General features: G+C 57.0%; 1 protein-coding gene across 18 annotated transcripts in view; it reads left to right on the top strand.

The window, feature by feature from the left end:
* The window catches only part of JAKMIP3 (Janus kinase and microtubule interacting protein 3), a 109,016-nt gene extending 86,552 nt beyond the window's left edge, over positions 1–22,464 (top strand). For 17 of the 18 annotated variants that reach the window (XM_033842544.2, XM_073793788.1, XM_033842545.2 and 14 more), the window contains 5 exons: positions 471–674; positions 2,094–2,159; positions 3,897–3,938; positions 4,571–5,548; positions 19,762–22,464. In XM_033842544.2, coding sequence (XP_033698435.1) covers positions 471–674; positions 2,094–2,159; positions 3,897–3,938; positions 4,571–4,729 — 471 coding nt within the window. In that variant the 3' untranslated portion in view covers positions 4,730–5,548; positions 19,762–22,464. The remainder of the gene's footprint in view (positions 1–470; positions 675–2,093; positions 2,160–3,896; positions 3,939–4,570; positions 5,549–19,761) is intronic. The other variant, XM_033842554.2, reaches the window with a different exon arrangement.
* The last annotated feature ends 1,954 nt before the right edge of the window (positions 22,465–24,418 follow it).

Raw genomic sequence — 24,418 nt, 5'->3', positions numbered from 1 at the left:
GTCACCCCACAGGCAGCACTGGGGACCGCAGAGCTGATGGCCTGGCCCCTCGGCACTACTGCAGACAAGCCCTGTGAGCACCGCCCTCCTTCCTCCTTAGTGATTCGGAAGCCCAGGGTTTGGCGAAGGTTGTGAGCAAAGGAAGAAGCCTTTGTTGTTCTTTCCTCAAGGGACACCCACCCGGCCCACTGCCCCTCTGGCCCTCATCCGACTCTGGCCTCAAACTCTGCTGACCTCGATGTCCCTAATGTTTCACTGCACGTTAAACATCGCGTGGAAGGGAATGCTCTTGAAATAATCACTCCCGGACTGCTTCCAGCCTCCAGAACATCATTTAACTGGTCCAGGCGGAAGCAGTCCCCTCTGTGGGCTGGCCTGGCGGCGGCATGACCCCAGAACGGGGTGCCCCAGTCCCCCAGGCCGTCCCCGGGGGAGGAGGCAAGGACTGACGTGTCCCCTCCCGCCCCCAGCACATCCTGGAGCTGGAAGCCATGCTGTACGACGTCCTGCAGCAGGAAGCTGGGGCCAAAGTGGCAGAAATGCTGCCGGAGGAGGAGCACGAGAAGCTCAGGGTGGCGGTGGAGCAGTGGAAGCGCCAGGTCATGAGCGAGCTGCGCGAGCGGGACGCCCAGATCCTGCGGGAGCGCATGGAGCTGCTGCAGCTGGCGCAGCAGGTGCGCAGCGGGGGCGCCGCGGGCGCAGGACCTCCGGGCGGAGCGGGGCTTCCCATGCCTGGCCCTCTGATGGCCACACCTCCTCCGATGACAGTACCCTCCCGTGGCTGCGCCCCCCGAAGGTCATGCCCCCAGTGGCCACGCCCCAAAGGTCATACCCTCCTGTGGCCACGCCCAAAGGTCATGCCCTCCCCCTGGCCACGCCCCCATATCCCTGCCCTCCAATGATCGTGCCCCCAAGGCCAGGGCCTTCCACCGGCCGTGCCCCCCGATGGCCATGCTCTCCAGTGGCCGTGCCCATGGGGGACCCTCCTGCCGGACTGCCTGTCCCTCCAGACCAGCCTCCTGGGCCATCCCACCCAGGCCTCTGGGTGGCACAGCCCCCCTCCTGGGTCCCTCCCACTCTGGGTCTCTTCCGTGGTTCCTCCCTCAGTGGCAAGATCCCAGTGAAGGTGTCACCTGGGGAGCAGCGGCTCATGGGCTAGGGACTGGGGGACCTTCTCTTGGCCTACAGGCACTTGGGGCCCTCAGGCCAATCTGGCCAGTTCATTTCTAACTGGGGGTGAGGGATCCTGGCAGACTAGACAGGCTTGGTGTGTAAGACATGCCTCAGCTCCACTGTGTGTGCTGGCGTGGCCTTTGTGGCTGTGTTCCGTGTTCAGATACGCTAGTGAATCCAGGTTTACTGTGAACGTCAGAGGGCTAAGGTCTGACCAGAGCCTTGGTCAGCTCCCAGGACTCTCACTGCCAGATCTGGGGTGGTCAGTGTGAGGACTGCCGCCTTCAGCCCCTCACTCCCATCAGACGGGCTCTGATCAGAGCTCAGCTGCGTCCAGGCTCCAGGCCAGGCATCCAGGTCCGGCGTGGGCACACACATGTCCATCTGCCCGGCATTGTGCACCAAAGTGAAGACTAGAGTTTCCAAACCTGAGGTCGGCCTTGCCAGGAGAGTCCTCCCCGTGACTGACTTTGTGACCGTTCTGGCTGCTCCTCTCACTGCCGTGACAGCGTTTTGGAAGGACTGTGAATTGGGCCCTTACCATTTCCTTGGGCTTCTAGCATCATGGTTTATGACCTGGAGATGTAGGAGGTGGGAGGGTGTCATTCCCGTCACAGGGAGCGTGGCCGAGGGGAAAGCTGTCCTCTCTCTTGCTGTTGCAAAGAGCAGACCGAGGGAGGCTGTGTCCGTAACGGAACCTGAGGCAGGCACGCTGGCTCTCCTCCCGAAGCTGAGGCTCCTAAAAGTCGGCGGGGGGGGCGGGGGGGGCAGCCCGAGGCCCCCTCGCCGGGGCCAGCATGGCAGCTGCCCTGTGGCGACTGGCCCACCAAGAACATGCGTGAAAATCCTGGAAGGCTTTTGCCCACTTGGTGTCCCAAATATTCTGATTATTGAGGATTTTCCTGCTTTTAACATTGCAGAGAATTAAAGAACTAGAAGAAAGAATAGAAGCTCAGAAGAGACAAATAAAGGAACTGGAGGAAAAGGTAAGGCAAATACGAATCTGGGGGCTTGCTCTGTTGTCGGAGCTCACACACCAAGACAGAACAGGTATCTCAGGATGCCGTGTCGCGCTAGGTCTGAGGTTGGGGCATTTTTGGACAGAAAGAGGCTTCAGGGACGTGTCTGCTCGGGACAAGGAGCCGGAGCCCAGGGTCTGGGAATAACCCCGTCCGTGACAACCCAGCCGTGCCACCCCGAGGGCCATGCCTCTCACGGCCTCAGTTTCCCTGGCCGTCGGGGTGCCTGCAGACCGGCGACCAGCGGTCCCTTTAGTGTGATTCCTTGACTGTGGCTCCCAAGTTTGGAAACGGCAGGTGCTGGGGTGCAGTGGGTTGGGGGCCGTGTGGCTTGGGGTCGGGGAGGACTGTCCAGCTCTTCTCCCGACGGCTGGCTCTGCAACCTCCAAATCAGGGTACACAGAGCACCCTCAGACAGAAGCCTGCAGCGTGTGCTTAATTCTAGGACAGCTGAGCTCTTTTGGTCTGTGATTTAGGACGTTTCGATGGCTTCTAGCAGGCAGACCGCTTGTTCGCATCTTGTGACCGGTCTTGCCTGTGGGGTGGATCTCACCAAAGGCCGGCTCCCCTCTGAGCCTCTCAGGCTTGTCCCTGCCAGAGAGAACGGGAGGCTGGGGTCTGGACAGGACCCGCCACCCGCAATAGGCCACACGTCCTCAGTCCTGCCTGGGCAGAGCCAGCAGAGGCTCTGTGCTCGCGGGGCACAGGGACCCCTCCCCACGGCAGCCCCTGCAGCTGGACCTCCCCCTGCCCCGCCCACCCCTCCTGCAGATGAACCCGGCCCCTTCCCTGGGCACTTTACTGCCATCTGCCGAGCGGTCTTGGTGGTAACTTGCAAATCCAGAGCTGGTGACAGGCCCCTAGAACCGTGCGGGGCACGACCTGCAAAGCAGAGAGGAAGCCGGGGAGCAATTATGTGCCTGCCCATGGGCGCCAGACCGTGGGCGACACACACCTGGCTCGCCTGGGGAGGCCGGCGGGATGCGCAACCTCGAAGCGATGCAGTCTCTCCCCCCAAATGAACCTCTCTTTCCTTTTGCATCTTAAAGTGAGAGCATCTGTTTTTACTAAATACTAGAATTTTAAAAATTGGGTGTTTATTCTTTTAATCTAGCTGAAGCAGCTCTGCTTTTCCAAGCAGCTGTACCACCATCAGATTTTCTCTTGTGTCTAAATTGGCTGGACACCTCCCCCGACCCAAAACGAGGCTCCAAGTGTGAGATCTCTTCAGCAAGTTGGCTGTACTTCATCATTTATAATGGGAGCGTGGTGTGTGCCTGTTGGCACTTGGATTGTCTTTCCGTAAGACTCCCGTCACCATTAGAGCCACTTAGCGCCCTCGCCGTCAGCCCTGGTGACAGGTCCAGATGGCCGGTCCCCGCCGCTCCCCCAGAGGCTGAGTGACCAGCAGAGCCTCCCTCCTGACTGTCACCCGCAGCCTGGCCCGTGGACGGTGCAAGGTCCCTGGGGAGGGGACAGCACCGTCACTTCAGGCCCCTGGCAGCGCAGCCCTTAAACCACTGGACACCCGTGCGCCAGGATCTGCCCCTGAGCCCCAGCTGGCATCTCCACGTCGCTGTGTCTGTGATCACGTTATTTCTTGCCAAAAGCCCTACAAACTCTTTTTTCTCTTTCTTTCCTTCCATGTCTCCACCCTCCCCTTTCCTTTTTAGTTCCTATTTTTGTTCTTGTTTTTCTCCTTAGCTTTCATTCTGTGGTCATAGCTCTCCTGGGCACCCTGGCGTGGTGAGTATTTCGTCTGCATCATAAGGACCAGCACGGCCCCCGCTGTTCCGTAAGCAGGAGGTGCTTCCGGAAGGGGACAGCCAGGGGTCCCCCAGGTCCTAGAGGGGAGGGGCCTGCCATCGTCAGAGGGGAAGGGGCGCTTGCCTTCCTCGAGAAGGAAGGAACGCAAAGGACCCCGTCCCACGGAACCTCCCCGGGGAGAGATGGGCACACAAAACCACTCCCTGTTCTCTGCTCCGGGCAACTCGGCAGGAGCAGTGCCGGTGGTTTTGTGTCTTTTCGTCTTTTCCGTTTCTCAAGTACAAGCTTGGGTGACACTGGAGATTCAGCCAGAGATGCCCACTTTCCCCGACAAGCTGGGCTCACGCACGACGTCACAGTCGTGCTGAGCTGTGGCATCGTGCCCGCGGCTTTCAGGCCGCATGTGAAAGCTTGACCACCGCTTCCTTCCCAAACAAGATGAGAGGACAAGTAGGGCGTGGCCTCACCATCCCGGCTCCGTCTGTGGCCCCCGCCCTCAGAGGACCTCCCCTCGGGAGCAGGGCCACCCTTCCTCATAACCCCATCCCTCCAGCCCTTCCCTCTCGCCGTGCAGCCTCCCTGACCTGTGTCCTGCGTCTCTTTTCTTCCAGCCCTCTGAGGAGCCAGACCCCTTTCCTGCAGTTGGACCAGAGAGCAGCAGGTGCCCCGGTGGCAGAGGGAGACGCCACATCTCATTCCTGAAGACTCAAGGGGACCTGGGCTCTGCACACCCCCTCCCGTCGAGGAAGAGGGAGAAAGGGGGTCTTTGAGCACCTCTGCGGGGGACTGTCCATTTTGATGAGGCAGAATCAGAACTAGTTCTCTGACTGGGGCTCCTCTGAAGAGACCTTGTCTTGGCTGTGGACCCTGGGGTCCTTCCTCGGGACGCGGCCTCCCCATCCTAGTTACAGGGACGCGCGAGTCCCCTGCTGCACAGGTGTGAAGAGCTGCTTCTGTGCAGGAGCCCCAAACTCCCACCTCCCTCTGTTCCCTTGATGACCAAAAGGTGTCTCAAAGGAAGATTCCCAGAAACAACGCAGACACCCCGCAAAACGACGCAATGAAGCTGCCACCACGGTGGTGACCTTCGTTCAGGGAAATGGGGACGGTTCATGGAGCATCTCAAGGACCGTTGCCCCGTGTCTTCCAGGACGGACGGGCTGTGAAGACGCCGTGACTCACTGGCTGGGGTCCTGAGCACTTACTGAGCGACACATCCTGCCACCCTGCCTTGTTGATGACGCTGTCACTCGCGGGAACAGAACTGTGGCTGCCATGGTGCCACCAGCTTCCCGCCCTGAGCTGCGCCGAGGGACTGACCGAAGGGATGACTGGGGAGCCTGGTAGTGGGAGCTGGGACCAGAGCAATGGACCGACTGGGAAGGGGCGTGAGCTTGTCGGAGACGCAGGGGCCAGAGGACACCTCGGGCTGTGCAGCACCGTGGAGCCCCTCAGGCTGCAGGCGAGGCGAAAGCTGCCCCGTGCAGAGCTCCAGACTGCACGCTCACCGGGCAGTGCCCAGCGAGGATGGCAGTGCCCCGGGGTTCTGCGGACGTGAGAAGGGGGCCCGATGCCCAGGTGGCCAGCAGGTGAGGCTCAGCCGTCATCCCTGGGGCGTGGCGTCTTCCTTCCCGCCCTTTGTGGGCCCTGTGGGCGCCAGCACACCTCCTTCTGGTCTTTGGGATCCCACCTCCTCTGCGGCGAGGTTGGCCCCGTTTGAGACGTAGGTTCAGTTTGCTGGGACGTGGGCCCTGCAGCAGGAGCCCTGGTGTCTGTACAGGTGGGCGGGGGCAGGGTGAGGGCGGCTCACCTCCTACCATGGCCTCTGGATCGGAGTCTGCTCCCTGGGGGCATCTGGCGTGGGCTCCTCCCTGGTCTGAGGTGCTGAACCCATTACAGGTCTTCTCCGCCCAGACCCAGGACACCCCCGCCAAGGCTAGCCGAGGCCTCCAGAGGTGCCCAGTGGTGGGTCCCAGGGCACATCCCTGAGCCATGAGGGCAGCCTCTCTCAGCTCCTGGCAGAGAACTCTTCAAGGGCACCCGACCACTTCCGCGGACTCGGGCCCTGGCCCTGCACCCCCAGCTCTGCTGGCCTGCCCCGCCCACCCCGTCTTGCTCCTCCCACAAACTCCAAAAAACGAGAGAGCGTCCCCCCTTGTCTTGTGGGGCCGTCCCTCCCACTGACCCTGACCCCCAGCTCAGTGGGCCTCCCTGTGTCCCCAGGTTGTCACCTCCTCTCCCTGCCCCAGGGCTCGGAGGCATCCCTGGGGCGGCCGGGTGGGTCATCCCCACGGCAGGGACGGAGGATCTGGACGGGGCTTCGTGCTCCGCTAGGGAGCCTTCCTCTCCAGGCAGAATCTCCTCGGCAAGTGTGTTTCTGTGGGACGCGGTGAGGCTCTGGTGGGGATGCAGTTCTGTATCCGAGTCTGCAGGGTGTGATGTGGGGTGCCGTGTCCCCCCATCACAGAGCCACCTGAACCTCTAAGAGTGGGGCTGCAGGGGCCCCAGGAGATGCACCACTGGGCAGAGAAGGGAGTGAGGCAGAGCAGATGCAGAGCCAGAGGCCAGAGTGAGACCACCGCCCGCTCGCTCAAAGGGGCCTCGGGACACTTGGCTCTTTCACGTGGCACGTCTGGGCACGTGTTCCTCTGAAGCGGCTCATCTCTGGAAACCGCGTGCGGTTCGCCTGGTGCAGGGCCCAGGCACGGCAGTATCTGCTCCCGCGTCCCCAGGGGTGCAGGGCATAGCCTCAGGCTAGAAAGATCACTCTGGAGGCCGGTTCTGGAGTGGAGGCCGGTCCCCGCCTGGTCCCCAGCCCAGTTCCACACGTGGGCCCTCAAATCCGAACACGCCTGGTCCCCAGAGTTCGGGGTCCCTGGAGTTCGGGGTCTCCTCTTAGAACTTGCGCTGAGGTCCTTGGGCTGCGCCGTATCGTGTGGAGGAAAGTACCAAACGCCCCAGTACTGCGTGTCCCATTGCTTGGTAAGGACGATCCACTGTCACGGCCTGACCTCAAAGGTCACTTGTAGCCGGTGAAGGACAATGAGCGACGCGCATGGGCGCGGCAATACCTGAATCAAAACGCACTGCCCACAGTCCCCGAGGGCCCGCACGGGACGCGGGTCACCTCTGCCCCATCGGCGTCATCCCCGCAGCCTTCCCCCTGCTGAGCCAGCCTGGCTCTGGGGTCTGCCTTGCCGTGTGCCCAGCACCGGGGACCGTGCCCCAGAGCTGTGAGCAGGTCTCACCTGTGGAGGAGCCAGAACCAGATAAGGACGGCTGAGAGCGTGAGAACAGGTCCAGAGGCGGGGGCGCCGGGCAGGCACGGCCTCCCTGGGGGCCCGGAGACCTCCAGGACCTGGACACTGATGGGGGCCCCCTTGGACAGAGCCATTCTATGGGTCTGGAGACCCAGAGGTGGCTCAGACCAGCTCCCGGGCGCTCGTGTTGGGGTAGCCTGGGTGGGGGGGCAGTGGGTGTCACAGTTCGGGGACAGAACTGCTGCACCTCTCGGCTCGGGACACTGCACAGCAGCCCTGGAGCCAGGGTCAGGCGTACGTTTGGTGCAGTACGTGCAACACGAGAAGTTAACAGCTTCCTGAGCAAGCACCTCCTTTCTCCCATCAGCTTTTTTTTCTAAGATTATTTCTGATGTGGACCATGTTTAAAGTCTTTATTGAATTTGTCACAATGTTGCTTCTGTTTTATGTTTTGGTTTTTTGGCCGTGAGGCATGTGGGATCTTAGCTCCCCGAACAGGGGTCGAACCTGCACCCCCTGCACTGGAAGGCAAAGTCTTAACACTGGACCACCGGGAAGACCCCATCAGCTTTTTAAAAACCTTTTATTATAAAATAGTTACAGATTTAAAGGAAAGTTGCAAAAATATTAGAGTATAAATTTCCTGTACACCGTTCACCCAGCTTCCCCAGGTGTTCACATCTCATGGAATCACCACGCACTTTCCAAGTTTAGCTGGCCACCCACTCAGTTCAGACAAGCGTTTCTGCTCCAGGACCCCATACTCTGTTGAGTCGTTCTCCTGGTCCCTCCCAGTGGGCGACAGTTTTCTTAGCTTCCGCGTCGTCCTTGACCTTGACGCATCATCCTTGACCTTGACACCCTGCTAGGAGCTGGTGGATTACTTCGTGGGTCGTCCTCCAGTTTGATTTGTCTGATGTGTTTGAATGATTGGACTGAGGTTATGCATTCTTGGCGAGACTGAGCCCAGGTGACCCCCTCTGAGTGTGTTCGATCAGGGCGGCACGACGTCCATACACTGTATCCCTCTGATGTGAACCTTGATCAAGGTTCTGCCAGGTTATCCACCGAAAAGGTATCATTTATAACTAGAAATAGGTGGGGAGATGCTTTGAGACTCAGCAAGGACCCTGGTCCTCTTTAACCTTGTGCCCAGTAACTTTAGCAGATGTGAGTGGGTCTCTCCTGCCACAGTGATTACTGCCTGTGCTCGTGGTTTTCTATCCCTACGTTCCTTCTATTTTATTAGAATTTTTCTCTGGAGAAGACCTGTCCCCCTTCTCTCATTTTTTCTTTACCCAATTATTCATAGCAGTATCGGCTCGTGGGCACATCCCTGAGCTTGATATATATGATAATATGATAATCCAACACCACCTTTAACTATTTTCTTGCTCAGATTGTTCCAACTGAAGCCACTGAGCTTTCCAACAGGTTGATGCCCCTGTCCTTTGAGTTCCCGTCCGTGTCTTGAGCCCTTTCTCACTCTTTCTCCTCCGGATGCTCAGGCTCATCTGTATTTTCCCCGCCCCAAGCCTCAAAGCAGCGACTCCTCCAAGGAGCTCCGGTTCCTTCTGTTGGAGGGTGGCGTTTAGGAACCGACATCTCCGGGCTGGTGTGTTTGCTACTCCCGGGGTGATAGTATTTCTCGGCCCTGTCGGGGCACACCCCCACTTCTTTGTTTATTTCTGCTTCTGTCTATCGTCTACCATCTGTCATCTCTCTGTCTATCTATGTATTTATATAGCTATATAGCTATTCTATAGCTATATAGCTATTTATATAGCTATTATCTATCACCTAGCTATTATTTATCTATCATCTATTTATGTATCATCTGTGTATATATCATCTATCATTTATCATCTATCTATCATTTATCTATCATCTATCTGTCATCCATCATCTCTCTGTCTATCCAGCTATCATCTGTGAGTCTATTATAAAACCATCAGTTCATACTGACACTTGGAATTCAAGGCCAACCATTCAAGACGCGTTCCTGCCCCCCCTTTCCTTATCTGTATCTACTTTCTTTGGAGATGTGGCTCTTCCCATATAAACTGTGTTAATTATTTGCCCCACCCTAGTATCCACACAAGGACATTTCAGAATTGCTAACCCACATCCCCCGTGAGGAGCAAGTTTACCAGCAAGGAGACATTTGAGTGCAGAGTCCCTTTTATCTTTAGCCTTATAGTCTCCAGACAAAATATTGTTTTCCAGAGTGACGTAGTCTGGTTCTTTTCCTCTAGTACGTTGTCCATTTGTGGCCGTTTAGGTTTGTTTGTTATATCTTGGGTTCCATTGGAGTTTCCTTCACAGAGTGATTTCTTTAAAATGTACACAGCACAGTTCCTGTTTGTCCTGTATAGTCTCTGGGTCTTGACACAGGTGGGCACAGAGTCAGCACACAGGACAGCACCATCGCCCCAGCTCCCTCTGCTTCCTGCCACAGTCACCACATCCATCCCCAGCTCCACCCTTGGCAACAATGGGCTACGTTCCCTCTTCCGGTTTTGCCATTTACAGGTCTTATAAGTGGAAAATGTGATGCGTGCATCCATCGCAGAGCTTTGGGGTCTGGCTTTGCTCACGCAGCAGCACGCCTGGAGGATTCCCCCACGTTTCTGTAGTTCCTTCCTTTTTATGCTGAGTCATCTCTGTTGCACGGATGTGCCACATTTGTCCGCATGTATCTGCTTGTTTCCTGTTTAGGGCAACTGTGAATCAAACTGTTACAAACATTCATGTACAAGTTTTTGTGTAAATACAGGTGTCCGTTTCTCAGGTAAATACCTAGGGCTGATAAATGTGTGCTCAACTTTATAAGAAACTATGTCCAAGGCGGCCATGCGCGTCGCGTTCCCACCAGCGAAGTGTGTGGGAAGACTGTTCTCCACGTCTTTCGCAACACTTGATATGGTCAGTCTTTTTGGGGGGAGGAGGTCCATTCTAATAAGGGCACAGGGGTATGTTATTTTCGTTTTAATTTGCGTTTATCTGATGACTAGTGACGTTGGGCATCGTTTTATGTGTTGATTTTCCATATTCGTGTGTCTTCTTTGGTAAAGTGGCTATTGAAATCGTTTGCCCATTTTTTTAATTTGATTTTTGCTTTCTTATCATTGAGTTTTAAGACTCCTTTATACATTCCAGACATACACCTTTGTTGGTGCAAAAGTATTTTCTCTTTTATCTTTTTGTTCTCTTAAGGGTATCTTTTGAAGATAAGTTCTTAAATTTTGATAAAATCTAACTTACCAACTTAAAAAAAAATAGGTTGTATGGTATTGGACCTAAGAAAACTGCCTGATTCAAAGTCACAAATATTCTCTCCCATGTTTCCCTCTGGAACTGTGCGACTTCATGTCTTCCATTTATACTCACGATCCATTTTTAGTTCATTTTTGCATTCGGTGCAGCTTTGGTCGAAGCACACTTTTTTTGCACGTGGCTGTCCAGCCCTTGTCTCCTCCCACCCCCATCGTAAAGAAGTCTTCCTCTTTTTGATTAAAATGCCTCCTGCTTGGCTGGATCGAGTCCCGCTCTGTGGTCAGCCCTATCCTGACTGGAGCGTCCTCCTGGACTCTGAGTCACCGCATACCAGGAGGCAGGGGGACAGAGCTGCTGTTTGCTGGCGTCCTCCACGCACGGCACGCCTGGTCCCCACTGCGTCCTGGGGGTGGGGCTGGGTCTCCAAGGACCTCGCCTGCCCAGCTCGGGGCCTGGAAGCCCGAGACGTGTGAGATTAACTGTCAGCAGCTGAGATTTACAGCTCTGGGCGGAGCAGGCACTGCATACCGACGAGCCGCCTCTCCTCTGAGCCGGGTCTCAGATTGCGCACGCTGCGCTGAGGCCAGGCGGCCAGAGATGGCGCTGTTGCCGTTTGGAAACTCAGGGATGAGCTGCTCTTGCCCAGAACACGTCCACAGTTAACGAGTATCGTGCACACGTGGAAGGGGAACCTGCATTCAAGAAATATCCGTAATATTTCCATCCTAACCTAATGAAACGGTCTTTTTAATTTGTGTGTATTGTTTTATGTTTAAGCAGAGGAATGAAAGGTAAGGTGTTTTTGGTCCTCGTAGAAGGTTCACCCAGGTGCAAACAGCAGTTCGCGGGGCCGGTCGTGCTGGCAGGTGGGGGGTGTGGGGGACGAGCGCTGCCTCTCCATCTTGGGAGGAGGGACGGGCGGTGGAGCCCCCAGACCCAGGCACTGAGGGGCCCTGTCAGGGCGGCTTCGTCAGCCTGGGCTCCAGCCCCAAGCGGGATGAGGGGGGCTCGGGGCTGAGGTCAGACACGTGCTTGTCTGATGGCAGGTGGCAAGCCAGTGCACGGAGCATGGTGGCCATGCTGCCCCTCGCAGCCCCTCATCACAGGGCTTTCTTCCTCGTTGCTTCTTGGTGCACAGAACTGCATTCATCCTGACACTGGCTCATTCCTGCCACTGGTCTGGGAATGGCCCACGTGCTCATCTTGTTTCTTGGCTACGCTGACTTCTAACCCTATGACCCGCTGACTTCTAACCCTGTGACCCCGCACCATCACCCGCCCCTCCTCCAGGAAGTAACTGTCTTCTGGGCCCCGGGGCAACCGCCTGGTGCAGAGCTTTGTGGCAGACGCGTATGTTTCTAAAAGGCACAATTGTTGCTGTGTTTTAAGTCCTTGGCAGAGGTGTCATGCTGTCCGTGTCTTTTGGACACACTGTGCACTTAGTGTCACTGTGCTTAGACTCGCCCGTCCCGTGACCTGTGTCGGCTCACCCCTGTCTGGGGCTCTGTCACGGAACTCCACCGCCCCTAACGGACGTTTGCGTTTTGCTGTTGTGGACGATGCTTCATGAACGTTCTCGTAAAGTCTGTGGATGTGCTGGTGCGGGAGTTCCTTCTGGGTGTCCGCCTAGGGGTCATCAGGGGTCATCCAAGCACAAGCCCTCGACCTCAGGAGATGCTGACAAACGCCTCCAGCTCGCGTTGGCTTTGGAGCGTTGCTTTTTTTTTTGCTCTTTGTTTAGAATTCTGTGTTTACCTTATGGCAAAAGCCGGTCGTTACTGAGAGCTTTGCACAGGGTCTCAGACAGAAGTGGGATGTCTGGCTGGAGGCCAACGGTCTCCCCTCCCCCGTTTGTGCCTGTCCAGGGACAGCTCATGGCCTGCGGCCAGCTGTCTAGCGCTCTGTAATGTCACCATCTTTGTTAAAGCAATGATGCGTCTTTTCACTAGCATGACCACGAGGCCATTAGTAAGAGATGCCGTTATTAGAGAAGTCGGTGCCAGAAAAGAGAGCTGGACGCCCCCTTGTAGGGCTGTGAGAGCAGCTCCTAGTAACCCAGGCAGGAAACAAAACAAGAACCAACGGAAAGAAGACAGAAAGGGTGTGCTCCCACCCACGTGCGGTCTGCGCGTGTGGTGGGCACGTGTGGTCAGGCGCGGGCCTGGGAGCCTGGGCAGCAGATTCTGCGCCCACACCAGCCAGGGAGACGGGTGTGCGTACAGCACGTGAACACGAGCAAGTCGCCCTTGTCTCCAGGAGGGAAGGACTGAGCTGGCTTCTGTGTACTTTCCTGGCCGTCCCCCGGGGGCCGGGCCCTGGGAACCTGGGCCGATGCAGACGAGGTGGGGTCCTGGGTGCTCAGACGGTTGGAAGGTGCGGAGCCCACCCAGTGCCTGCCTCGGCCAGTCCTGCACCGGGAGCACAGCACCAGAAGCTTCCCCCCTGCCCCCTGCTGGAATTCCTCCCCCACCCCACCCCGACCCCCTCACCGGAATGTTCCTCCTGGTACACAGGGGCAGGGACGTGTGAGGCCATGGGAGTGGAGGACGGGCCCCTCACCAGACTGAGCAAGCGCGAACAGGGGAGCCCAGCCCCGGGGCTCTGATGCGCGATGCCTGTCACCCTGCGCTTGGCACCACCCTGCCCTCCAGAGCCCCAGGGCCGCCACCTTGTGCGCCACTAAGAGCCCAGTGGTGTGCCCGCCACCTGGCCAGCCGGGGCCCAGCCTGTGGCGGTGCCCGGCCGCCACACCCTGTCCACGCTCTGGGCCGCGGACTCAGCACGCACGGCCCCGAAGCTGCCAGGAGCTGCCTTCTCTGCAGGAGGTGCCAGGGGCTGCTGATGTGCGGGGCCGCGGGGCTCCCTGTGGGCTGCTCAGTCGAGGGGGGAAGGAGGCCAGAGGCGAGCAGGCGGCGGAAGGGCAGGAGCCCCCGCACGGGGCGGCCACGGTGGACCTGGGACCAGACAGTGCCCCCAGGCACAGCCAGTGCGGGCCGGGGGTCCAGGGATCCAGTCCGCGGCCCGAGCCCCCTGGCCCCGTGCCCGTGTCGCGCTGTCCCCGGCAGAGGTGCGTCCCCCCGGCAGCCCGACCCCTCCTCTCTCCAGGCTGGCTTCCCTCCCCTGGCTCCCACGGTCCCCGCCTCCCGTGCTCACCGCCCGTTCCCTCCTGGGTGGGTCTCAGCTGGGTCTGCTCCAGGTACCTCCTGCTGCAGGGGGACCCCTGCCCTGCCAGCTCAGCTGGTTCTCTGGTTCCCTGGAGGAGGGGACAGAACAGAGGTCGCCGGGGCTCCCGGCAAGCAGCTTTGGGCAGAACTCACGGAAGCCTGGGCCCCTCTACTCGCCAGGCCATCGCCTAACGCCCTCCGTGACGCCCTAACTTCCCCTGCCCTGGCACTCCAGGGAGCCGAGGTCTTGGGGGTCCTGAGAGGTGGGGCCTGGAGGCCGGGGGCCTCACTTCCCATGAGAGGAGATGGCCAACTCAGAGTTCCACCTCCAGAGCGGGGGCTCCGTCGGACGCGCAGTCTAGGGGTGGAGGGAGGGGCGCAGGTGGGGCCTTTGGGAGCTCCGTGAGGTCACTCAGGAGCCTGCCTCCCGCTGGCCTTTCCCGCTGGGCCCAGAGAGGCAGCTCTGGGTCAGGAGGCTGGCGTCTGGCCGGCGGACGGCCGAGAATTTCACAGATGAAAAGACGCACAGTCAAAGCAAATACAGCTTTGCAGGGAGCCGCCTGCAGGGGAGACAGGTGCATTTTGTGACTGAGTTCACCCCGCAGAGGTACGCCTGGCTCACCCTGGGCTCTCACGCCCTGTGCACCCCTGCTGCTGAGCTGGGCGGGGAGGGACCCTGAGTCTCAGGAGGCTGGTGCGGACTCCGGGGCGCTGTGACCTTAGTGCTGGGCAGGGACGGGTCTTCCGACGCGCACCCCGGGTCTGGTCTACCGCCAAGCTGATCTCAGGCCAAGGTCAGACTGCGAGCCTGTGCACACAGGCACCCTTGATGCCCAGCGAGGTGGGAGTGCCCGGAGGGGTCAAGGCCGGCGGGTCCCACCAGCAAACATCCCAGGCCCTGTGGAGGAGGTGGGCAGCACCCAGAGGGCTCCCTGTGGCCCTGGAATGTCCGCCCCAGCTGAGGCAGGCCTCAGGTCTCTAATCCCCAAATTACTGGGTAGAAAACGCGGCAAACAGACGATTAGGCTCATGTAGTTATTCTGTACAATGGCTGTTAAGGGAAGAGGTTTTGGGAGACTCAGGAATACAGGTTCATGGAAATGGCCTTCAAACTGGCGTAACCCCGGGTCACCTGGAGGCTTATTAAACCGAGACCACGGCCCAGCCCCCAAGTGCCTGGTTCCGCCAGGCGGCGTGGCCCAGGGTCCACGTCTCTGACAAGCCCGGGAGGTGCTGAGGGTCCTGGGACCCGACTTGCACCCCACAGGTGCCTTTAACCTCCCCCGGAGTCCAGGTTGTGAGGACACCGGGCTGCTTCCTGGCTGCACCTCATGCTTCTCCTCAGGTTGGATCTTCTTCAAGCGACCCTCTGACACACCCGGGCTCTTCGGGCCTCGGAGCCCATTTCACGGCGTCTGTGGTCTTTTGTCAGGTTGCTCGTGTGAGACGTGGGAGGGGCCATGGCTGCCACTCAGGAAACTCGGCAGCAGCGAGGTGGGAAGGGCAGCTCTGGGGTCACACGGCTCGGGGCTCGGGTCCTCCCTCTGCACTCTCTTAGCCACGTGGCCACGACAGGTGAGCTGACCTGTGTCCACCTGGGCCTCCTGCTTTGAGGAGGTTGGGTGGCTAACCAGGTAATGCATTTGTAGAGTTGAGTTCCCCAGAGAAACAGAACCGGTAGGCTGGCTCATGTCTATCCATCTGTCCATATCTCTCTCCATCGGCCTGTCCGTATAGACAGAGGGAATTACTGTAACAGATTGACTCATACATCTGTGGAGGCTGAGAAGCCCCAAGATCTGTGGTCGTCAAGCGGGAGCCCCAGCAGAGCGCGTGTGTCCGTCCAAGTCTGAGGGCAGGAGAGGACCCCTGTCCCCGCTCAGCAGTCAGGCAGAGGGTTTCCCTCTTCCTCAACCTTTTTGTTCTAGTCAGGCCTTCAGCTGACTGGACAAGGCGCACCTGCACTGGGGAGGGCCACGGGCTTTACTCACCTGACCATTCAATGCTAATCTCATCCAGAAACACCCTCAATCTCCCTCCGCCCCCCCAACCAAGCACACAGGATAAAGTCTGGTGAACGCGTGGGCAAACCTGGCCCGGTCAAGTTGACACATAACGTGAACCGTCGCAACTTTCAAGAGTGCTGGGGCGACACCCGTGTGTGGCCGTCTCCATCAATAGGCTGCCGCCTTTCCTGTGTGTCCACTAGGCAGCTGCAGAGTCAGAACCAGGAGGAGACCCCGAGCAGAGCGTGGCGTGAGTGTGGACCGCCCTGGAGCAGAGTGGGCCTCCCGCAGCGGGCTCTCCTCTGTGGGGGGCTGGGAGAAGGACCTTGTAAATGGCCCAGGGTTGGGGCACTGACAGCAGTACTGTCACCGTCTGTGGGATTGATGGAAAGGCCCTGTGGAGAGCTGATGGGGGCAGAAGGAAGCTAAGCTGGGTCTGGGCGAGACCACCTATTTCTTTTCTTGTAAGTTTTCTAAAACATATTTTATTTATTTATCTATCTATCTATTTATTTATTTGGCTGCATCAGGTCTCAGTTGCGGCACACGGGATCTTTGTTGTGGCGTGTGGGATCTCTCGTCGTGGCGCACGTGCTTCTCCCTAGTTGCGGCGTGCCAGTTTTCTCTTCTCTAGTTGTGGTACATGGACCACACGGGCTCTGTAGTTTGCGGCACCCACGCTCTCTAGGTGTGGCGTGCAGACTTAGTTCCCGTGGTACGTGGGATCTTAGTTCCCTGACCGGGGATCGAACCCGCATCTCCTGAATTAGAAGGTGGATTCTTTACCACTGGACCACCAGGGAAGTCCCCAAGACCATCTATTTCTTGATATTTCCCCCAAGTCAGAGCTTTGGGGAAAGAAGACCTTGGCCCCAAACGAGTTTGTTGTCGCCATCTGTTTCTGTTGGGTTTGAAAACGTTTGTCTACGACTTCCCAGAATAGTAGTTCTCACGTGGAGAGGTTCTGGTTTTAGCCCACCCTCCGCTGTCCCATAAGCTGATCATCCGTGGATTTGTGTGGGTTACTTCTGAGGGGCCTGGAGTGGGGGTGTGTTTGGGGGCAGAGAGCAAAGATCTGGGCTGCAGGACCCTACCCCTGCCAAGTGCCTGTGGAGTTGGGCTCTTGCCTGCCTGGACCTCTGGATTCAGTGTGCGGACCCGGGTTCACTTGTCTTGTGTGTGTTTCTGGAAACCCCAAGAGGCCCCATGGGCTTTCCCACGGTGCCCAGTGTAGTTGGTTCTGACCCCAGGAAGGCGCTGGTCATCCCTACCAACAGCTTCATGTTTCCTAACAGCTGAGGTCCCAGTGGGACTCCCCAGCACAAACACAGGCGGCGGAGCCGGTTACTTGGACTCTATTTTGACCTAAATCAGAATGTTGTTTCCTAATCCATATGTACGAATGCATTTGCATCTGTTACCGATGGGTGTTACTGATGAGAATTCTGCTTCTGCAGCTCTGAGCGAGGTTCTGACATCTCTGTGCCTATTGGGCTGGGCACCAATGTAAAAATAGCCCTGCTGCCAGCTGGGCCGTGGTCTGGCCAGATGCCCTCCTGTCCTCTTGTCCCTCATCTGTCCATGTTGGTAACTATGAAATGAACCCACTTAGTGACGTTGTTTATCAACGTCCTCCTGTCCTTTATACCTCATCTCCCACCCTCAGCGCAGCCCGATATAAAATCACGTAACCTCTCCCTCCAGAAGGAAGGTAAGGGTGCGGTCCGTGGTGCCCACCGTTATCGAGACATCACCCCTCACCAGGCAGTAGTCCAGCAGACTCCGCCCCCCTGGGCTGGGAGCACCACCACGTGCCATGATTCCCTCCACGCCCTGCGTCCCTCCTCCCACACAACGCGCATCCTCGTCTCCATCAGTGCACTGTCCTCCCGCCTCTCTGTGAAGCGCTGCACACGCAGGGACGTGCCCAGCTCGCTCACTGTGGAATCCTGTGTGGACCCCAGTACACACGCAGGTCGTGCCTGGCCACTAAGTCACAGTCAGATAAATGACGACCCAGTAAGTGGGCCGACGTGCTCACGGAGGCCAAGGCCATGTCTCCTCCTTTCTGCAGCCTCACGGCCTCCTGAGGTTCCAGAAAACAGTGGAAGTGGGGTGCTCCCAGGTCCCCAAGGCCACCCGCAGGCTCAGTGGCCCACCAGGATTCTCAGGACTCAGTACAGAGTGGTACCACAGCTCGGATCTATTGCAGTGACGTCATCAAGGTAGGCAGGTGGCTCTGTAAGGGCAGAAGACGCAGGAGGAGGCTGGAGGGACCCAGGAGCAGATGCCCTACACTTCCTCCCGCCTGTGGAGGCCACACAGAGCACACCCTCCCCAGCCTGAAAACGCAGCTGTGTGTGTGCGCTGTCTCTGCTGGGGAGCCGGGGTGTCCATTGGAGACTCGGAGCTCGGGGTTGGTACTGGGGCTACTCATGTGGGCACCGCCTGCCCGTTAGAATGCCGGCCCTCAGAAGGAGGCAGGTGTTTGCCGTAAATTACATCATGTGTACAAACAGTCTAGGCCAGGCCACGAGCACAACCTCTTCCCTCCGGGAGAGTTTCGAAGGCCGGGTTTCCAGATGCCAATCAAGGGCCAACCTGGCAGGCAGGCGCCTGTGCGGACTGCAGCTCAGCTTCTGCCCAAAGGGCCGCTCTTGAATGACGAGCCCCCCAGGGCCAGGGGACCAAGGGCAGACCCGCCAGATGACCCCACACTCGCCTGTCCCGCGTCTCGCATGGCTTCAACGTGGTGAGATCTTGGGCTGACTGGGGGGATGGTCAGGAAGTTGGGCCAGCGGCCGAAAAGGGAGGGGTGGAGGACACCATATCGGAGGACATGGGACTGAGGGGCCTGTAGGGACTTGAGAGGTCTGGAAGCCTGGAAGCAGAAGCATGCCTCGGTGCGTGTGTGCGTGTGTGCGTGCGTGTAAGTGTGCATGTGTAGTGCTGCAGTCCCGGAGAAAGCAGAAAGCCACCCGTCCTGGGCACAGTGGTGGTGAACATTAGCAAAGTAGGGTAGGACTGACTCAGGAGAGGATCAAGTGACCTCAGGCAGCCAAATGTTGTCACCTTGTCCCTTCAAACTGGGGAGTGACTGTTTCGAATTCTGCACCTTATTTTCGCCAAGATTCTTGTTCTGTGTTTGCGTGTGTGCAGCTCACAGCCCAGACAGTTATCATCTTAGCTCAGGAAGGCAGTGACACGCGTGGAGGACGGTGAGCGGGTGGTCAGGGCCCTGGCTCTGGCCAGCCTAGAACTGCGAGCTCGGGAACCCCTTGTAATCTCCAGCCTTCAGCTTTTCCATCTGCAGAACGAGAGGGTCCTTTCTAACACACTAGAAGTGGATGAATTGACTAGAACCTATTTAGAGATGGATGAGATCGCAGGCATAAGGAACAACGTAAGTTTAATGCAGCAGATTTCAACCATGATGTGTGCGACGCTTGGTAGAGTAAGCACACGTGCGATTCTAATGCGTTCAGCGTTCATTCTACTTGGAGTGTCCTCTGACTGAGAAGTTGGTTTTAAAGTTAAAAACCAAAAACACTCTGTGGAGTTTCTAATGTCTGTGACCCCAGGTGGTGCGCTCCACCACCCCGCCCCTCCCCCTCCCCTCCCCTCCCCTCCCCCTCGCCTCTCACCCACCGATGCTGCTGCTCCAGGGTCCGCCCTGCATGTTAGAAAGAACCTGGGAAGCTCCTTCTTAACTTCTAAATATTAAAGATGTAAAAGGTAAAAAGGAAGAATTAGTGCCTAACAGAGGCCCACTTTCTAAGTACTAAGAAGAAATGAAAATTGGGCGGAAACGTGAGCACTCTCCCACAGGTGGGAGGGGGCACTGAGGTCGCTTCTGCACGTGGTCTCATGGGGCACGGGGACTCGTCTTTGTGGCCTCGCATCTCCTGGGAAGAGCCGTTTGCATCTCCCAGAGGCTCAAGTGTGGCGCCGTGCCTGGGCCAGAGCTACCACAACCGGATGTCCACCTACAGAGCCAGCGCCTGGTCATTTCTCCAGACCTTCCCCGCCGGGAGTCCCCGCCAGTGGCTCAGATGTCTCACACTAACAGAAAGCATTTGTCTTCACTCTTTTTCAGAGAAGAAGCAGCACGTCACTGAAGCCTATTTGAAGCGTGATTTCCATTCCCGCCGAGCATCCTGGTCCACGGCCCAGGGGAGTCTGCCCGCATTCGGACACAGCCCGACTCACGGCTTGGAGGTGGTGCATCTGTTGACCTCGCACCCTTGGGGGCCTAAGGTTGTGCTGTCAGTGCTGAATTTGCAGGGGGTACGTGTGCATGTGTGTGTGCACGCATGAGTCTGTGTGTTTGCACACACATGTGCTCTATCAGAAGACAGTGCACAGGACTGGGCTCTCTGAGGCACCTAGAAGTTGACCTGCTGCGTAATGAGAGTGCAGCCAGATGAGAATGTAATGGACAACATTGTATAAAAGAAACATAAACTGCATTGCCCAACGGCTGGAGGGAGGTACGCCTATGTTGTCTGGAAGTGTTAGGTTCACTTTATATTTGTGTCGGAAGAAACGTTCAACTACGGTGCAGATGACAGTGGCAGCCAGACCAGGATGAACTGGGAGAAAGCTTATAGAATCAGACAGACGTGCTTTTTTCTCTAGAGGGTGCAGGTTTTCTGCTGGGCAATGCATTGTTAATCAACACTTGTCCAAGAAGGACACATCCTTTCTATTGTCATTAAAGCCACAGTCACTTAGTCACTTGAACAGAAAACGAGGCCAGTTCACTGCTTCTCCAGCTGAGCTTGGAGTCAGGGTTTGTATCTCAAGTCCGAAATCTGGCTGAGTCCTTCCTGCGTACTTTAGTCTTGGTCTAATGACGGCCTCGTCTTGACACATTTGTCGTACTCAGAACCAAACAGCAGACAATAGTCTTGTGTTAACAAAAGCCGCCGTGGAGCTATGGATGAGCTCCCAGATTGAAGCCTGATGGACTGTAGGATGGAAGCATGCAGAAGCACCCCGCAGCTCCAAGCACTCCCTGTGGGCCTGCCCGCCCCATGTGTACCTGTGCGGGGACAGCAGCTGTGCAGGTTGGCCATTTCGGATCCCAGAATGTGCGTGTGAAATGCAGATTCACACCCCTCGAGTTTATTTGGGTCGTCATGATTTTGTGTGTCATACATACGTCTGGAGTTCTTCGTATGCAACCCCACACCCCGGACACTCTTAAGCACAGCTTTGTAATTTTTAAAAGAAGGCAAAGTCTACAGGAAAGAGAAGCATGTAAATATGTACCAGTGCTTATGAAGTTGTTATTGTCTGTATGTAGAAAGGATGTGCACTGGAAAGGGAAAGCGGTTCAGTGAATGTTTTAAATAATACTTCACGTACCAAATTGCATTTGGTACATTCAGGAAAGCACACATTCAGTTGCAATGCCAATTCTTCTCTTCAGATATTGTTCTTATTCATGTATCATAGGCACCTTCTTTTCATCTGATTACAAAATCCAGCATTTCAGGATTGGGCTTTTGCAAAACAAAAACGAACAAGAAGGGCTTCCCTGGTGGTGCAGTGGTTGAGAGTCCGCCTGCCGATGTGGGGGACGCCGGTTTGTGCCCCGGTCCGGGAGGATCCCACATGCCACGGAGCGGCTGGGCCCGTGAGCCATGGCCACTGAGCCTGCGCGTCCACAGCCTGTGCTCCACAACGGGAGAGGCCACAGCAGTGAGAGGCCCACGTACCAAAAAAAAAAAAAAAGAAGAAGAAGAAGAAGAGAGAGAGAGAAAGGGGCAAACATGAGCCTTTGTCACTGATTCCTCCTGGTCCAATGAGCATCTGAAGAATTCAAGTATTTCATGATAACATGCGCTTTCTAAATTCTAGAGTGTACCTTGTTGCAAAGCCAGTGGGCTGGACTGAATTCCCTGCGAGTATCGGGACTCTCTTACCGCTAGCTCTTCAAACAGGGGGCGCGTGTGTGTAAGTGTGTCACTCCCTAACGCAGCAGGAGGAAGGACCCTGAAAGGCTGAAGCACAGAAGTGTTTACTGCGTAACCGGGATGTGGACACGTATGCAGCCTAACGGTTATCGCCATAGTCACTGTGTGCACAATACCCAGAAAAACACAAATGTTTTCATTTGTCTAAACTACAAATCCATGTAAATTTCAGCTTTCCTTGTTGACACGGATGTGTGTACCTGCTTCCATGGTCTAGAGCTCCAGTCGCTGAAGGACTGTGGCTCTTCCTCAAAGGGCTCTGCCCTCGAGGAACCTGCAGCCTTCAGGATGCCCCGAGTGCCTTACAGGGCTGTGAACACCAGCCCTGGCAGTCAGGAAGGAGGGTGTGCCGGGAGTGGGTTTGGAGGCGCTGTGACATTAACCTACACTGACCGTTACTGCATCGTTGACCTTAAGACGGATTGTGTGTTTTAACACAGTAATGGATTTACGTCTAGGCTCAGGAAAATCAAGGTGTAAATTATGTATCAAGTCATATATTTGTTTACTGTATATTTTTAAAAAGCTTTATTGTAAATTTATGCAGAACCGAATGAGGACTTGTTTTCTCACAGCAATGCGCCAGGCAGTATTCGTGTTCCCTGAAGCAGTTCCTTAATAACCACACTGCAAACACCGGATAACTCTGTTCAGTGCTAAACAGTATTCAGAGGCCTAAAATAGGTTTGTATGGTGATCAGCTACAAAATTTTACACATATTTTTGTATTGTGATTCCTATGATATATACCAGAGAATTTTTACTCATTTGTAAATTATTGTACAGTTTTTAATAAAAGGTTGTTTTAAGTCTTAGAATATCAAAGTTCTCCTCCTCACAAAGTATTAAAGTTTGGACGTATCGGCTATGTTAGCCACTTCTGTGTTCCGTGTCCACGCTCTGAACGACAGTGCCTCTTTCCACACCAAAAAGGGAACTTGGGCCTTCTGCTCACTAGGGAGGGGTGCCGGGCATCTCACATATAGCCCCATCCTAAGTCATGGGGAGCCTTCTGGAGCACAGGCTCTGAAATCAGAGGTCCTGGCAGCACCTGGCTGAAGTCAGCCACCAGGGAGGACTGCTCCTGTAGCTGTTTGTCAAATGAGAACCAGAAAAGAAAAGTCAACCGCTGAGAATGGTGAAAGAATTTCTGTGAATGAATAAGAACACATTTTAGTCACAGTGATCCCACACAGGTGGTTAAAGCCTGTTTGATCTCTTTGGGGGAGTGGAAAACCAAGGTGGGACTGGGACAAGGGGATGGGAAAGTGAGGATTTAGCTCTGCAGGTGTTCTTATGCCAGCCAGTACTGGAGTGTCGTCGCACTGACTCTCACTGTCCCAACTTACGCTTTGAAATTCCGGCTGCACTAACAGAACGGAAGGGTTGGGATGTCTTTTCCTTAAAAAACAGTCCCTGCAGGGATCGACTGAGTGACAGTATCGCCCTGTGACTCTGCGTGGGCTGAGAGTCCTCCTACTGTGTCTCACCCCAAACCTTGAACATTTTTAAAATTAATTAATTAATTTTAATTTTGGCTGCATGGGGTCTTCGTTGCTGCACGCGGGTTTTCTCGAGTTATGGCGAGCGGGGGCTACTCTTCGTTGCGGTGCACGGGCTTCTCATTACGGTGGCTTCTCTTGTTGCAGAGCACGGGCTCTAGGCGCGCGGGCTTCAGTAGTTGTGGCTCGCGGGCTCTAGAGCACAGGCTCAGCGCATGGGCTTAGCTGCTCCGCGGCATGTGGGATCTTCCCAGACCACATGTCCCCTGTTCCCCTGCTCGAACCCGTGTCCCCTGCATTGGCAGGCGGATTCTTAACCACTGCGCCACCAGGGAAGCCCTGAACTTGTTTTTAAGGGCAGTCAGGAGCAGCTCCCGTGGGCGCATTCCCTCCCCCCCCCCCCCCCCCGGCCTGGCCCTCCCGACTCGCCAAATGTTTCAGAGTCAGAGCCTCCTTCCCTGACGTGAGATCGCCCACAGGGCCTGGAAATGTGGCTGGAGTTCCGAAAAACTGTGGTTTCTTCCGTGCGTGGTCCCCGCCTGCCCTTCTGCGGGTTGAGCTGGAGGTCGGAACCCCGGTTTGCCCCGGGGGCGAGCTGCGGAGCTTCGCTGGGGCAGAACGCGCGCCCTCGGCCCAGTTCCGGAGCGTTCAGCACTCCCTGCGTGGACAGCGCCAGCTCCGAGCGGACGCCAGGCCGGGCTGAGGGGTGGGGGGAGGGCTGGGGGGCTGGGGGGGGGGGGGGCGCCAGGCCCGGCTCCGCCCAGTCCACGAGAACTCGCAGACCCCGCCACAGGAGGCTCCAGGAACCGCCGCCCCTCGCCGGCTCCCGCCGTGGCAGCACGGCGGCCGCAGGAGCCAGCAGAGGCTCTGCCCACGTGCCCGGGGATGCGGGGCACAGGAAGGCCCGGGCCGGCCCAAGCTTGGCGGAGTCTTCCGCTGCCTGGAGGACGCCTTTGAGAACAAGACGCTGCAGCTGGACGCGCGGGGAGGCGTACACCAGGGTCCGCGAGCAGGAGAGGCCCACAGCGGGCCAAGCTGCCACCAGGAGGGACGCAGCGAGCCAGGCGGAGACGGCCCAGAGGCTGCCGCAAGTCTCCCAGAGAGGCCCAGCGTGGCCCAGGCCCGCGGCCCACAGCAGGTAGTGGCCGCAGTGCAGAGGCGCGGGCATCGGGGCCAGTGAGAGGGGGACGCGGGCCCTGGACTCCCTGAGACGCCACACGTCCACGCCGGAGGCCGCTGGGGCGCAGTCCAGGGGCTCGCCCTCTTCCAC

Source organism: Tursiops truncatus, chromosome 16 (genome assembly GCF_011762595.2).
Source record: "Tursiops truncatus isolate mTurTru1 chromosome 16, mTurTru1.mat.Y, whole genome shotgun sequence".
In the NCBI taxonomy this organism is placed as follows: Eukaryota; Metazoa; Chordata; class Mammalia; order Artiodactyla; family Delphinidae; genus Tursiops; species Tursiops truncatus.
This window is presented reverse-complemented; position numbering and strand designations above follow the sequence as displayed.